At 41.7% G+C, this 11,924-nt stretch overlaps 1 protein-coding gene across 1 annotated transcript in view; it reads left to right on the forward strand.

Moving 5' to 3' along the window:
* Positions 1-10,691, forward strand: part of LOC101533792 (zinc finger protein 334) — a 70,720-nt gene extending 60,029 nt beyond the window's left edge. The window contains exons 2-4 of the mRNA XM_058670493.1: positions 9,465-9,591; positions 9,824-9,916; positions 10,458-10,691. Coding sequence (XP_058526476.1) covers positions 9,522-9,591; positions 9,824-9,916; positions 10,458-10,546 — 252 coding nt within the window. The 5' untranslated portion in view covers positions 9,465-9,521 and the 3' untranslated portion in view covers positions 10,547-10,691. The remainder of the gene's footprint in view (positions 1-9,464; positions 9,592-9,823; positions 9,917-10,457) is intronic.
* The last annotated feature ends 1,233 nt before the right edge of the window (positions 10,692-11,924 follow it).

The following is an 11,924-nucleotide window of genomic DNA, read 5'->3' on the forward strand; positions in this document are numbered from 1 at the left end:
CGGCCAGCAGGAACAGCCTGGCACCAAATGGCGCACTGGCCGCCCGGGCCCAGCCCACCATGACCCGTGGGCACATGGCGGGCTGGGTTCAGGATCCGAGCTAGATATCCTCTCCCGCAGCCCTCGGCTCGCCTCTGGCAGCCGGAGGTTTAATCCTGCAGGCCCAAGGTTGCGCCCGTCCCCAATCCCGTTCACCACCCAATGAGGGTGGTGGGTGGGCCCCGGACATGCCCAGTCATGGAGGCCTCCCCCCTCGGCGTACTCACCCCAGAAGGAAGCAGGCCCCGCACCCAGGCATGTCCGGGCCCAGCCCGCCATGAGCCATGGGCACATGGCGGACTGGGTTCAGGATCCGAGTTAGACATCCTCCGCAGCCCTCGGCTCGCCTCTGATCCTCTCTTTCTTTTATAGGACGAATAACAGCCTGGTAGTCCTCATTTGCATTATCAAAAGCTAACTGCCGGAGTAACAGCTTTCTAGTACTGTCATCCCTAACTTGTTTTTCTATGCAGTTCGACAATCGTCCTACAAAGTCAGCATAAGATTCCCCAGCTCCTTGGATGACTTTTATATAACTGCCTGCAAACTCAGACCCAGTGTCAACTTTCTCCCAGGCCCACAATGCTACATCCCATATATGAGTGAGCGCACCTTGAGCCAGTTAAATTTGCTGCTCTGTAGTAGCCCACTGTCCATCTCCTACCAGCATATCATAAGTTAACTGCACACCCTCCAGGAGTTGTCAGCCCGTCCGTCCTAAATTTTTTAACTTCTCCTTAGCTGCATCGCTCCTCCACATCTTCCATTGTAGGTATTGCGAAGGAGACAGCCCTATTTTTGCTATTACTTAGAAATCATAAGGAATCCAGTTTGCTTCTCTGCTCCAACTATTTAAATATTCCAATACATATGCAGAAGTGGGTCCGTAGGACACACAAGCCTTTTTAAAAGCTGTGATAGCATTGAAATCTAGGCTTTCATATGTAGGATGATTAGTCTCTTGACTAAGTATGATTGGAAAAAGCGATCGGAACTCATGAGGTCTGCGGGGAATATTAGACCTTTGAGAACACCTTCAATCAGATTTAAGGGTGAGACGGTATAGGCTGGTATTTAACCTTTCTATCTCATCCTCATCTTCCTCACTGCAGAAATCCTGTGATTTAATGCTGGAAGTTTTCTGCTTTTTCTTAGTTCCAATTTCATTTTCTATTTTATCTGTGCTTTGAAAATTTTCCTTTCTGGCCATATAACGATGGCTAACCTGGTGAGGGGGGTCTATCATGGATTCCCCTTCATCCTCCTTATCTGTACTGTGAGTTAGGGGGGAATGAAGAAGTGAATCAGGAATTGGGGGTGTACAGGGAATGGCACTAGGAAATATTTTATTTTTCTTTTTAGACTTTTGTTTCATTTCCCCATCTAACTCAGAGTCATCAAAGGAATCCGTGACAGCCTGTTGGAGGTTCTCCTCCCTGTATTCTTCCCCTTCTATAATTGCAATAACCACTTTAATTAAAGACCATGTACTCCAAAAATCAGCAGGAATATCTTCTCCTGTCATTCGGGCCTCTTATACATGTTTCCGGGCACGATCCCAGACTTCTGTTTCTAGTGTCCCTTCATCCAGAAACCAAGGGTTATATTTAAAAATAACCTTGAAACAAGAACACAAATGCTGCCTAGTTATATTAACTCCACTTTTGTTTATAATGCTATGTATAAGAGGTATAAAAGGCTGCACTCTGCACTGATTCTGGCCCATTGTTCCCACTCACCTCTTTCTGTGGGGGTCTCCATCACAATTTTGTTTCTTTATGCAAGTCCCTGTTCACGGGCGCCACTTGTCGCTGTCCTGCAGCAATGGACTTGGTGCATGGAGCCGATAATAACACGCTTGGACTACTGACTGGTGATCAATAGCCAAAATTTATTTGGGGCAACAGACTTTATATGCTGAGGGTCATACAGGATTAGGGTAGAGATACTTAGTTCATCAACAGAACCATCAACTGTTTCTATGCCTTAGTTTGGAAGTCCTTTTGCCTTGTATATTACTTCCCACTCAACTGTTCTTATACAAATGATATCTCATCAGGCATACAAAAGGTAGCCATACAGTTGTTCTCATGCAAAGGATATCCAATCAGTCACACACAAGACATCCATTCAGTTGTTTATCATACAAATATTGTCCCATCAACTGTAATCCCGTGCTCACTGGCTACGGTCACTGGCCTATGGTTACAATGTCCTCCTACAGGTCTGGTCTGTCCGCATCCCAACTCCTGCTCTCCAATGGGAGTGGTTGTCCAGCAGGGGAGCCTACATTTCCCTGCTGGCTTTGCCTCCTTCCCCCAGTTCTCACGTGTGCTGTTTGGACACTGCAACCACATGCGGTACGGCTCACCTCACCTTGGCATTCTTTAATGTGCACTGGTACGTGTTGCAACTGAAACTGGCCTGACCCATACTCTATGCTGGTGCTTGGATTCACCAGCGGTTGATGTGAACGGGTTCAGCCTGGTCTGCCCACCACCTATGTCATATGTATGATGGTGGGTATCTTCCTTTGGCCTGGTCTGGGTTGTTCCATATCATGGTTCTTGCACTCACCTGTAGGAGCTGTGTTCCGACAGAGGAGTTTCCCAAGCTCCTCCTTCAGAACCTCTCCCTATGGCAGGTCTTGAGTGTACTGGTGGTCCCATGGACTAGACCTCATTGCTGACCTTCAAGCCATTCCAGTTCTTGGTGCTAGCTGTTTCACCCCAGCCAAAGCTTGTCCATTCCCAGACACTGCGCACACAAGGCTCAGTAGAGTCAGAGACCAGCCTAGTCCATCCTACATCTGCCCAGGTTCTCCAGAGCGCCAGATGGTGCTGGTGTCTAACCCAGCTTGGTGTGTCTAGCCCCAGTCCACATTCATGCCTAGGTAGATTGCAGCCATATCCAGACTGGAATGCAGCCCTCACTCCAGCTTCCACACCCTCCCATGGAAATCCTAACCCAGCAAGGGTGTACTCACACAGTTCCCCCACAGTCTATTCCCAACCCTAGATTGCGCACATGTCAGTGGGTGCTCTGACCCAGTTGGCTTAGTCCCTCAACTGTCTCAGCCTTTTCGTTTGATACTGTGCTGTATTCCTGCCTTATGAAGACCAGTTGTTGTAAGAGCCTGGATAGGAATAACATGTTCTCCATTCTGGTTTCTTTTCTTTCTGTGAGTTGAGGTTTACTTGGCCCTGCCCAGTCCTCCCCCTTTCAGTTGCAGCTTGGCCCACCCCACATCCTATTTTAGAATGCAACTTGGGTGGTACTGCTGTTACCTGCCCAGATTGCCATCTGTTCCTTTACCCATAAGTGATGGCAGGTGCCTTGGTCACTCCTAGGTTATCTCTTCTCAACCCCAGCTCGTGAGCTAACCTGCAGGACTTGCATTTCCACAGGGTTCTGCCCACACTTCCCCACAGACTTCACAGCCGGACCAAGTTCTTTCGCATACTGATTAGTGTCTTGACCCTGCCAAATCAGAAGAGTCCACTATTCCATCACCCAGTCAAGTAATGGTACCTAGCCCTGCCAGACAGGCCCCTATCCATAGCTTTGGTGTGGACTGGTGTGTGGCCATCAGTGATGCTGTCTGCTAACAGCCCATCTCAGGATTCCCATATGGCTTGATGAATCAGTCTGGCCCAAATAGATCTTATGGACACTCCCCTCCAAACCATCAGGTCTCAGTCCCCATGCTTGCCTGAAAATTTCATGAACCTGTTACTGGGAATCACCCAGAATTCATCTCTCACCTACACTAAAATTGGCCTTATCCATGAGTGTCCCTAAGCAGCAATTTCACATCCTAAAAACCCCAGAGCTCGCCTGAGTCCCCAGCATTGGATCCAGCCCGGCAGGGGCACCCCCCACAGCCACCACACTGTAGGGAGTTGCAAGCCACCCCCAACCCCATGGCCAGGACCCCTCCCAGACTCAGCCGTCTGCAAGGATTAGCTGCAAAGCGGAGCTAGGACTTTAGTCCAGTTCTCAAGTTCCCTCCTGGCGTACTCACCCTGAGGGGAAGAGCTCTCTTGGATCTGAGGAAAGGCAAGGATTCGTTCACTGCCTTTCAGCAGTGGCTTTGGCCTCAGTCCCCAGCCTTGGATCCAGCATGGCAGGGGCACCCTCATAGCCGCCACACTGTAGGCAGTTGCAAGCCACTCCTAACCCCAAGGCCTGGACTCCTCCCAGACTCAACCTGCTGCAAGGTTTAGTGGCAGGGCAGAGCTAGGACTTTAATCCAGTACCCACATTCCCTTAATGACATACTCACCCTGGGGGAAGAGCGCTGTTGGATCAGAAGAAAGCCAGACTCATTCACTGCCTTTCAGCAGTGGCTTTGGCCTGAGTCCTCAGCATTGGATCAGGCACAGCAGGGGCATCCCGCACATCTGCCACACTGTAGGTAGTTGCAAGCTGCCTCCAACCCCAAGGCCCGGACCCCTAGCAATAAATGATCTAATGGATGTCCTTATAAGGAGTCCTATGCAGCTCATCTGTAGAAATAGAGAAATACTTACTTAATACCCCCAATTATTTCTGAGTAGCATAAACTTCAGTGACAATGTTTCTTTTATGGTATGTTGTAATTTGAACAATAGTTGTTAAAAAAAATAAGTTCTTGGCAGTAATATTTTTATTTTTAAGTATGTATAGCATATTTGCTTTAAAGATTCATTTATTTTTATTATAAAGTCATATATAGAGAGAGTGGAGGTGATAGGAAGATCTTCTATCCAGTGATTCACTCCCCAAGTGACTGCAACGGCTGGTGCTGCACTGATCCAGAGCCAGGAACCAGGAACTTCTTCCAGGTCTCCCACATGGGTGCAGGGTCCCAAAGCATTGGGTCATCCTTGGCTGCTTTCCCAGGCCACATGCCGGGAGCTGGATGTGAAGTGGAGCTGCCGGGATTAGAACCGGTGCCCATATGGGATCCTGGTGCATTCAAGGCGAGAACTTTAGCCTCTAGGCCACTGTGCTGTGCCCAACATATTTGCTTAGCCTAATAATAACATGAGTTTAATCACTGCCAATTATTGAACTTGTTTATGCTCTTTCTAGGAAGCCTTCATGGCACTTGTCATCTGTAATGCACTATTCTTGCCCAGGAAACTTGATTGTGTTTGTTTCTCTAGCCATTGTGTCTGATTCCTGTCTTGACATTATTTACACAGTAGGGAATAATAAGGAAACTTGGGAAAGCAAAACGAATTCATAACTCCCTCTATCCACCTTTTCTTCCAGGTGTATCCCTGAAACCCACTGCATGCTTCCAAGTCTAGAGAACACAAACACACTTTCAGTAAGTTTTATGTTTATGTCTGAGCTTGTTTTACATTGTATTGTAGAAGCTTTATGATGCTTTTGTTAAATTGAAATAAAGAAATAAATATGAGAGAAAGAAGGTAAGATTGTCATAACTAGACATTGGAGCAGTTAAATCTGATTCAGACTTTCCCTCCAAGTTTTCTGGTGATATAACTAAGACATATTTATTACATTATTCAAATTGAAGCAAAGATTTTGTTAATTATTGTGGGATATCAAGTTTGAAATGGTGTTTATAAATGGTGTTTATTGATCTTACAGAAGATACAATGAAAATCATTCAGCACCAACCTGAAAATAAGCACTCAACATTTAGGAGTAGTAAGAGTTTCCAAATATAAAAAGAATTATCAAGTTTTCAGTTTTGCTTTTTGGAATTGCTGAAATAGTGTGGTGCCGAGTAGCATTTGGAGGTCTTTATTTATTTCAAAAACTGATATAAGACATGTCTGCTGATTGATTTTCCAAATGGTCACAATGATCAGGGCTGGACCGTGTCAAAGAGAAGAACTAGGACGTCCAACAGTATCTCCTAGATGAATGAATCTCTCATTCCAGTGCTTGAGCCATCTTCTGCTGTTTCCACTGCACATTAGCTTAAAGCTAGATTGGAAATGGGGAAGGTGATAGCTTAACCTGATATGCCACAAATCCATTTCCTTTTGCAGTGTGTTTTCCTTTTCCTTTTCCTTCCTTCCTTCCTTCCTTCCTTCCTTCCTTCCTTCCTTCCTTCCTTCCTTTCTTCCTGATTTATTAGTTTGAAATGCAGAGCTACTAAGAAAGAGAGAGAGGTGGACAGAGATCTCCTATCTGCTAGTTCATTCCTCAAATAACCAGAATGTCCAGAGATGAGCAAGTGTTAAATCATGGGCCAGGAGTTTTGTCCAGGTCTCCAACTTGGTTACAGGAACCCAAGTTTGAGCCATCCTCCACTTCCTTTCTCGGCCTGTTATCAGGGAGTTGGGTCAGAAGTGGAGCATCCAGGGTATGACCCAATAACCATGTCGTATGTCAGTTTCTTTATCTGCTAAAGCAAAGGGATGGCTCCTGCTGCATATGCTTTTGTTTTTATTTAAAAATGCAGAGTTGCAGAGAAGAGATGAAAGAGAGTGAGTCAGCTTGAGATCTCAGTAGATCGTTCTTAAAAAGTTGCCATTAGGGAAATGTAAATCAAAATCACAATTAAATATCACCCCAACCCTGTCCAAATGATTATTGTTACTTGGAAGAAAGGGTAACAAATGCTGGTGAATATGTGGAGAATGAGAACTTTTGTGCAATGTTGATGGGGTTATAAATTAATTCAGTCACTGTATACAATTTCTGAAATGGTTTTGCTGTATGATTGAGCCATCTACTAGTTGTATGCCCTAAAAGTATGGGCACGGTGTATAAAAGAGATATCTATAGCCATCTTGTTTACTGTAGCAGTGTTCATAATACAGAATATATGGAATGATCTGAGGTGTCCATCATTAGATGAAGGAATAAAGAAAATATGCATATGTACGATAGACTATTATTCAGCTATGAAAACAAAATTCTGTGGATTACATGAAAATGAGTAACTAGAGGGTAAGGGTCCCGGAGTCCAGCTCCAGCCGAGAGTTCGGAGCTCAGGAAGGGTGCATGGAGTTGGCGATAAAGAAAGACACAGACACTGACACTTGGTGCGTTCTCACAACAGCCCAAGAAAAAGCTGTCCTTTTTATTTACTCAAACACCTCACAAGCTTCTGCACAAGCAACTAGTTGTTCTATTTTTTACTTCAAGGTTAAGGGGGCATGTACAGACATTTGGTCATTCCGTCTGCACTTCAGGGCTAAGCAGGTGTTCCTAGAGATAATTTTTTAAAACACTGTATTCATATTCTTCAAAGCAAACCATTATTCATTCTTTAACAGTAGCCATGGAGCGGCAGCCAGGACTCCAAGGCCAAGGCACATGCGATTACCTGCTAATCAGTAGTACATTCCTACCACGTTTCTAGTTCTACAATTTGCCCATTATTTAATGGGAAAATAGTTTACAAGGGGAAAAATATAAATCTAAACCCAAAAATTACAAATATTAAATCCCTCTACAACTGTAGACCCTGCAACCCCATGAACAATGAAACAATAATCAAAAGCATTTTTCTTTAATAAAAGCATCCTTAATTTCTCTAGCTAAAAATTATAAAAGCGGCTAAAACAGCTACATTTTCTATCCTCCAAAAAATTGTGAAAACAGGCTAGCCTACAAAATAACAATAACTATATTTATTGCCATAGCAGTTTCAGCTCTCACTCCCATCACTTGCATTCCCGTGGGTCCACTGGGTGCTACCTGAGTGGCCAGGCCCTGGAAAGAAGGCAGATCTGCCTCACCTATGACCTCCTGTCTTCCTGCTGCCTCCTGGCCTTGAACCAGCCACCATCTTAGGGCAGGGCATTCATGCAGTGCTCCCAACATAAGGAGTTAGGTAAAATATGCTAGTTTTACAAATATATAAATATCACATATTTACATAGAGTAGCTTGAAGAATCAAAAGCAACAAAAACAAAAGGAAGGAACACCTGTGTTTTTCATTATTGGTGCAAATGCAGTCTTATCAAATGGTGAAGCGTGATATTAAAATAAATAAATAAACAGCTAGAATACAAAAGAGATAACTGGTTAATTTTAAGGGGCTTCCAAAGCCCAGAAGCAAGTTGATTTATAACAGCATGGCGTTTGCCTTGTATGTATATTTTCTGTACAATTGGCAGCCTATGACTGGCTGATACTTAGCTACTTGTTACAAGAAGGTAATTCTGAATAAGGTTGTAATTTGTTTCCCTACTCAGGTTGAAGTTCACTGTAATTAAAAGTTTAGCTTAATTTAAATGTTTTGTTTTCATAAAAAGTGAAACAAATAGAAAGTGGAAAGGATTTTAATATATATCCTCCAAAGTAAAAAAAAATATATATATATATATATAGTTAAATCCAGAGTAAATTTTAGGAACTATTCACTCATTTGTACAAGTTTAATTTAAGATTTTTTTCCAAAATTTCATTTTTCAAGTTGAAATAAGAAAAATGAATTTTATTAATGTCACTTTATCAGATTTTTTAAATATTAGCTTGTTTGAGAAAAATATCATGAGTTATTCAAAAATTTTCTCACTATCCTATCCAGTATTAAACGTGTCTTTTTTTTGGTCTAATCTAGCATGTTATTTAGCTCAATGTTCATAGTTATATCTACAGATTACACAGTGAACTCATTTTATAATTATTAGAGAAAATAATCTTACAGAATGATAAAGGAATTCCATTGTAACTTTAGAATTTCAAATACAATGTAGGACAAGATGGTTTTATTTTGTGTTTACCTTATGTTGACATAAGGTAAACATATGTCTTTAGAAGATGCAAATTAAACATGCAAAGAATAGTAATCCTGAGCTGAAATTTTAGTCATATCCTCCAGAAGACTGAACGTGAGACATCCATGGATACAGATTCTGTTTTTAATGTATGGTTTTCAACAGAGAACAGACTGACTTCCTAATTCTATTCCTTAAGTGAGTGATCCAGAAAACTTTCCTCTGCTTCATAGTTGAGAAATCAGTAGAGAAGCCCCTAATATACCATTCTGATAAGAAGAAATTCTACAGAAAGAGAATATGGGGGAACATGCCAGTTGGAAAACACTCAGCTTACTATTACAGGCACTGAGTTTATATTTTTGCTCAGCGTTCAAATGTTTGTTTATTTTAATTTAATTGAAAAGCAGAGTGGCAATTACAGGGACAAACTGAGAGTGATATCTTCTACTTGCAGGTTTATTCTAATGATGCCTTCAACATTTAATCAAATCAGAGTCATTTGAGGAAAGAATCTGCTACAGACTAATAAGGGATAGTCTATTGTAGTTTTGGAATCGCAAAAGCAATGCAGAATGAGTATTTTCATTTGGCTTTTACTCTATAATGCCATATAGATTATAAATTAAGCTGCATCCATAAACGTTGCAAATCAACATATGTAGAAGAATGTACTGTCAGTCTTTCTATTTAGTGATCCAGAACTGAGGAGACATGTGCTGTTGCAGGTGTTGGTGTCATTTGAAGATGTGGCTGTGGACTTTACCCAGGAGGAATGGCAGAGCATGGACAATACTCAGCGGACCCTGTACAGGGATGTGATGCTTGAGACATATAGCAATCTGCTGTCTGTGGGTGAGTGAAATTCTGTTATGCCCAAGCAGAATACTTTCTTTATACTTGACAAATTAAAGAAGAATTTATAAAGTTTAGTCTCTAGTATTTGAGGCTTCAAAGAATCTTAATATCTATCCTTAAGATAATGATTCATATTAGCCATTTGTGACACAGAATCTAGATCCAATCTTTTCTTCTTTAAGCTCCAAGATAGTGATTTCACAAAATCTCTATTATTTCCAATTAACAGGGTACTACATAACAAAACCTGATGTGATCTTCAAGTTGGAACAAGAATCAGAACCATGGACTGTGGAAAAATCTGTACACCAGCAGCTTCCAGGTAGGGCAGTACATACTGGGAAGGGAAGTTGATACGTATCTCAGTAAATATTCACTGGAATTCGTGCTGATTTTTTTTTTTATGTTCCAAAATCAGCTTATGTCATGCATGAGACAAAGACACTCTACAGTCTCCATGCACAGTTCTATTCTAACATTGCCTTCAAATATTAAAATTTATCAACCTGAAACCAAAAATGTAGAAATATTTATCTTTCACGTGATCCCAGCAAGAGAAGACAAACTGGAACTGTTATGCAATGTAATACATACCAAGCATTAGTTTGAATTTCTGTACCATATTTTCTGTCCTATCCCCTCAACTTACAATACAAAATCCCATGTAATTGAAAATGGAAAAAGAAACCCTATTTATTGTATTAATGTATTAACTTAAGAAGTGTAATGATCATGTGTGTGCATTTTTTGAATATTAAAATCTGTTATATCTAGAATGGCAAGAAAAGTCATTGTCTTGAACATTTGAAAAGAAATACTTAGATGTGATTCACTGATATGGTTACTCTTTTTCCTCATTTCAGGTCTTTACAGAAAGAATGAGCTGCTTGGAACTAATCAGGAACTTCATGAAACCACTTTCAGGCAAGTTCTATTCACAAAAGTTGTATAACTTCAAAAAGAGTTGCATTGCCAAAGATGATTAATTTAAGCTCTGGCCATAATTGAAACATGCCATGAAAAGGAAATTGTATAAAAAAGAAACTAGAAATATCATTTCTTCTTCTTTTTTTTTAATTTGCAGAGAAGTTTTATTTGCAGAGTTACCAGGTGAATGTAGAAATCAGAGTGAATGAAAAAGGACCACCTCGGAGAAAGCAGGAGATGGGGTACCTATTGAGTGGAAAGAAGGAGATACACCACCATTTTTTAGAAGGGTCTTGGGTTTTTAAGTGTTCCATGACTCTTCTTTGTCAGAGCAGGAACTTGTGGGAAGATATTTCCCATTGGTTTTCTCTCAACCATTAGCTCCTGCTGTGTAGTATCAAATGTACTTCTCCCGTTCTATGGCTGTTCAGATCTCAGATGTTGGAAGCCACCTGGGTGATAGAATTGAGACAGGAGACAAAATATAGGAACTGTTCTTTTCTCAGTTCATCTCAGGAGTGTAGAGGGGATCATCAAAGGTCCACATGAGTCATTTCAAATGATCAAAACCAAGCAGAATACTTGTGCAGGTGCCATGAGTCAGCCCTCCTTCACTAAGGATAAACCAACATGAAACATGAGAAAGGAGCTTGGCACTTGGGTACCATGTCAGGTGGTCAGAATTCAGAATCCATCTAGGGAGTTTCCAGTCATGCAAAAAAGTAGCCTCTGACAGGGTCTGTCAGTCCTCCACCAGGTTTCTTCAAAACACGCACCCAGAGCCTTACTCCCAAATGGGAAATTGAGATGATAGGACAAGAACAATTCATCCCATTTTAAAAAACACCCTATTTTGAATTTCAACCAGAGCTAGGTGGTGGAGGGATCCATATTTATGCAGAGTCATGGGGCATCAAGAATCATTTTCAAGGTTCAGTCCCACTAGAGGGAAAGCATACCAACACGGTAAACTCTTCTCTCTGCTGAGTCAAGCCACATGACTGGTATAAGAAGCCTTTTTCATGTCCTGTGTTGGGCACCAGAGAAAATATTACCAGGAAATCTCAGTGGCTCTTTCCTCAGCTTAGTATAGGAACAGAAAGTTGGACTCAGTTGCTTACAGAAGGTTTGCTTCCGAAGTGACCAGATGAACTTAGAAAGAAGAGGGGAGGTGGAAAGTGTATCATACGAAAGATCTCAAAGATGGGGTACCTTTTGAAAAGAGGGAAAAGGAAACCATAATTTATTTCAAAATGTGTTTTTTTCCTAGGAAACGTGATGAAATTTCACTGGGGAAAAAGCATGCCTCTAATGTACCTGAGAACAAACTCCAATGTGGGGAAAATGTAGGAGAAAATTTCTGTATGTACAATAAATGGGAAAAAAACATTTACCAGAAGTCA

Source organism: Ochotona princeps, chromosome 11, assembly GCF_030435755.1.
Source record: "Ochotona princeps isolate mOchPri1 chromosome 11, mOchPri1.hap1, whole genome shotgun sequence".
In the NCBI taxonomy this organism is placed as follows: domain Eukaryota; kingdom Metazoa; phylum Chordata; class Mammalia; order Lagomorpha; family Ochotonidae; genus Ochotona; species Ochotona princeps.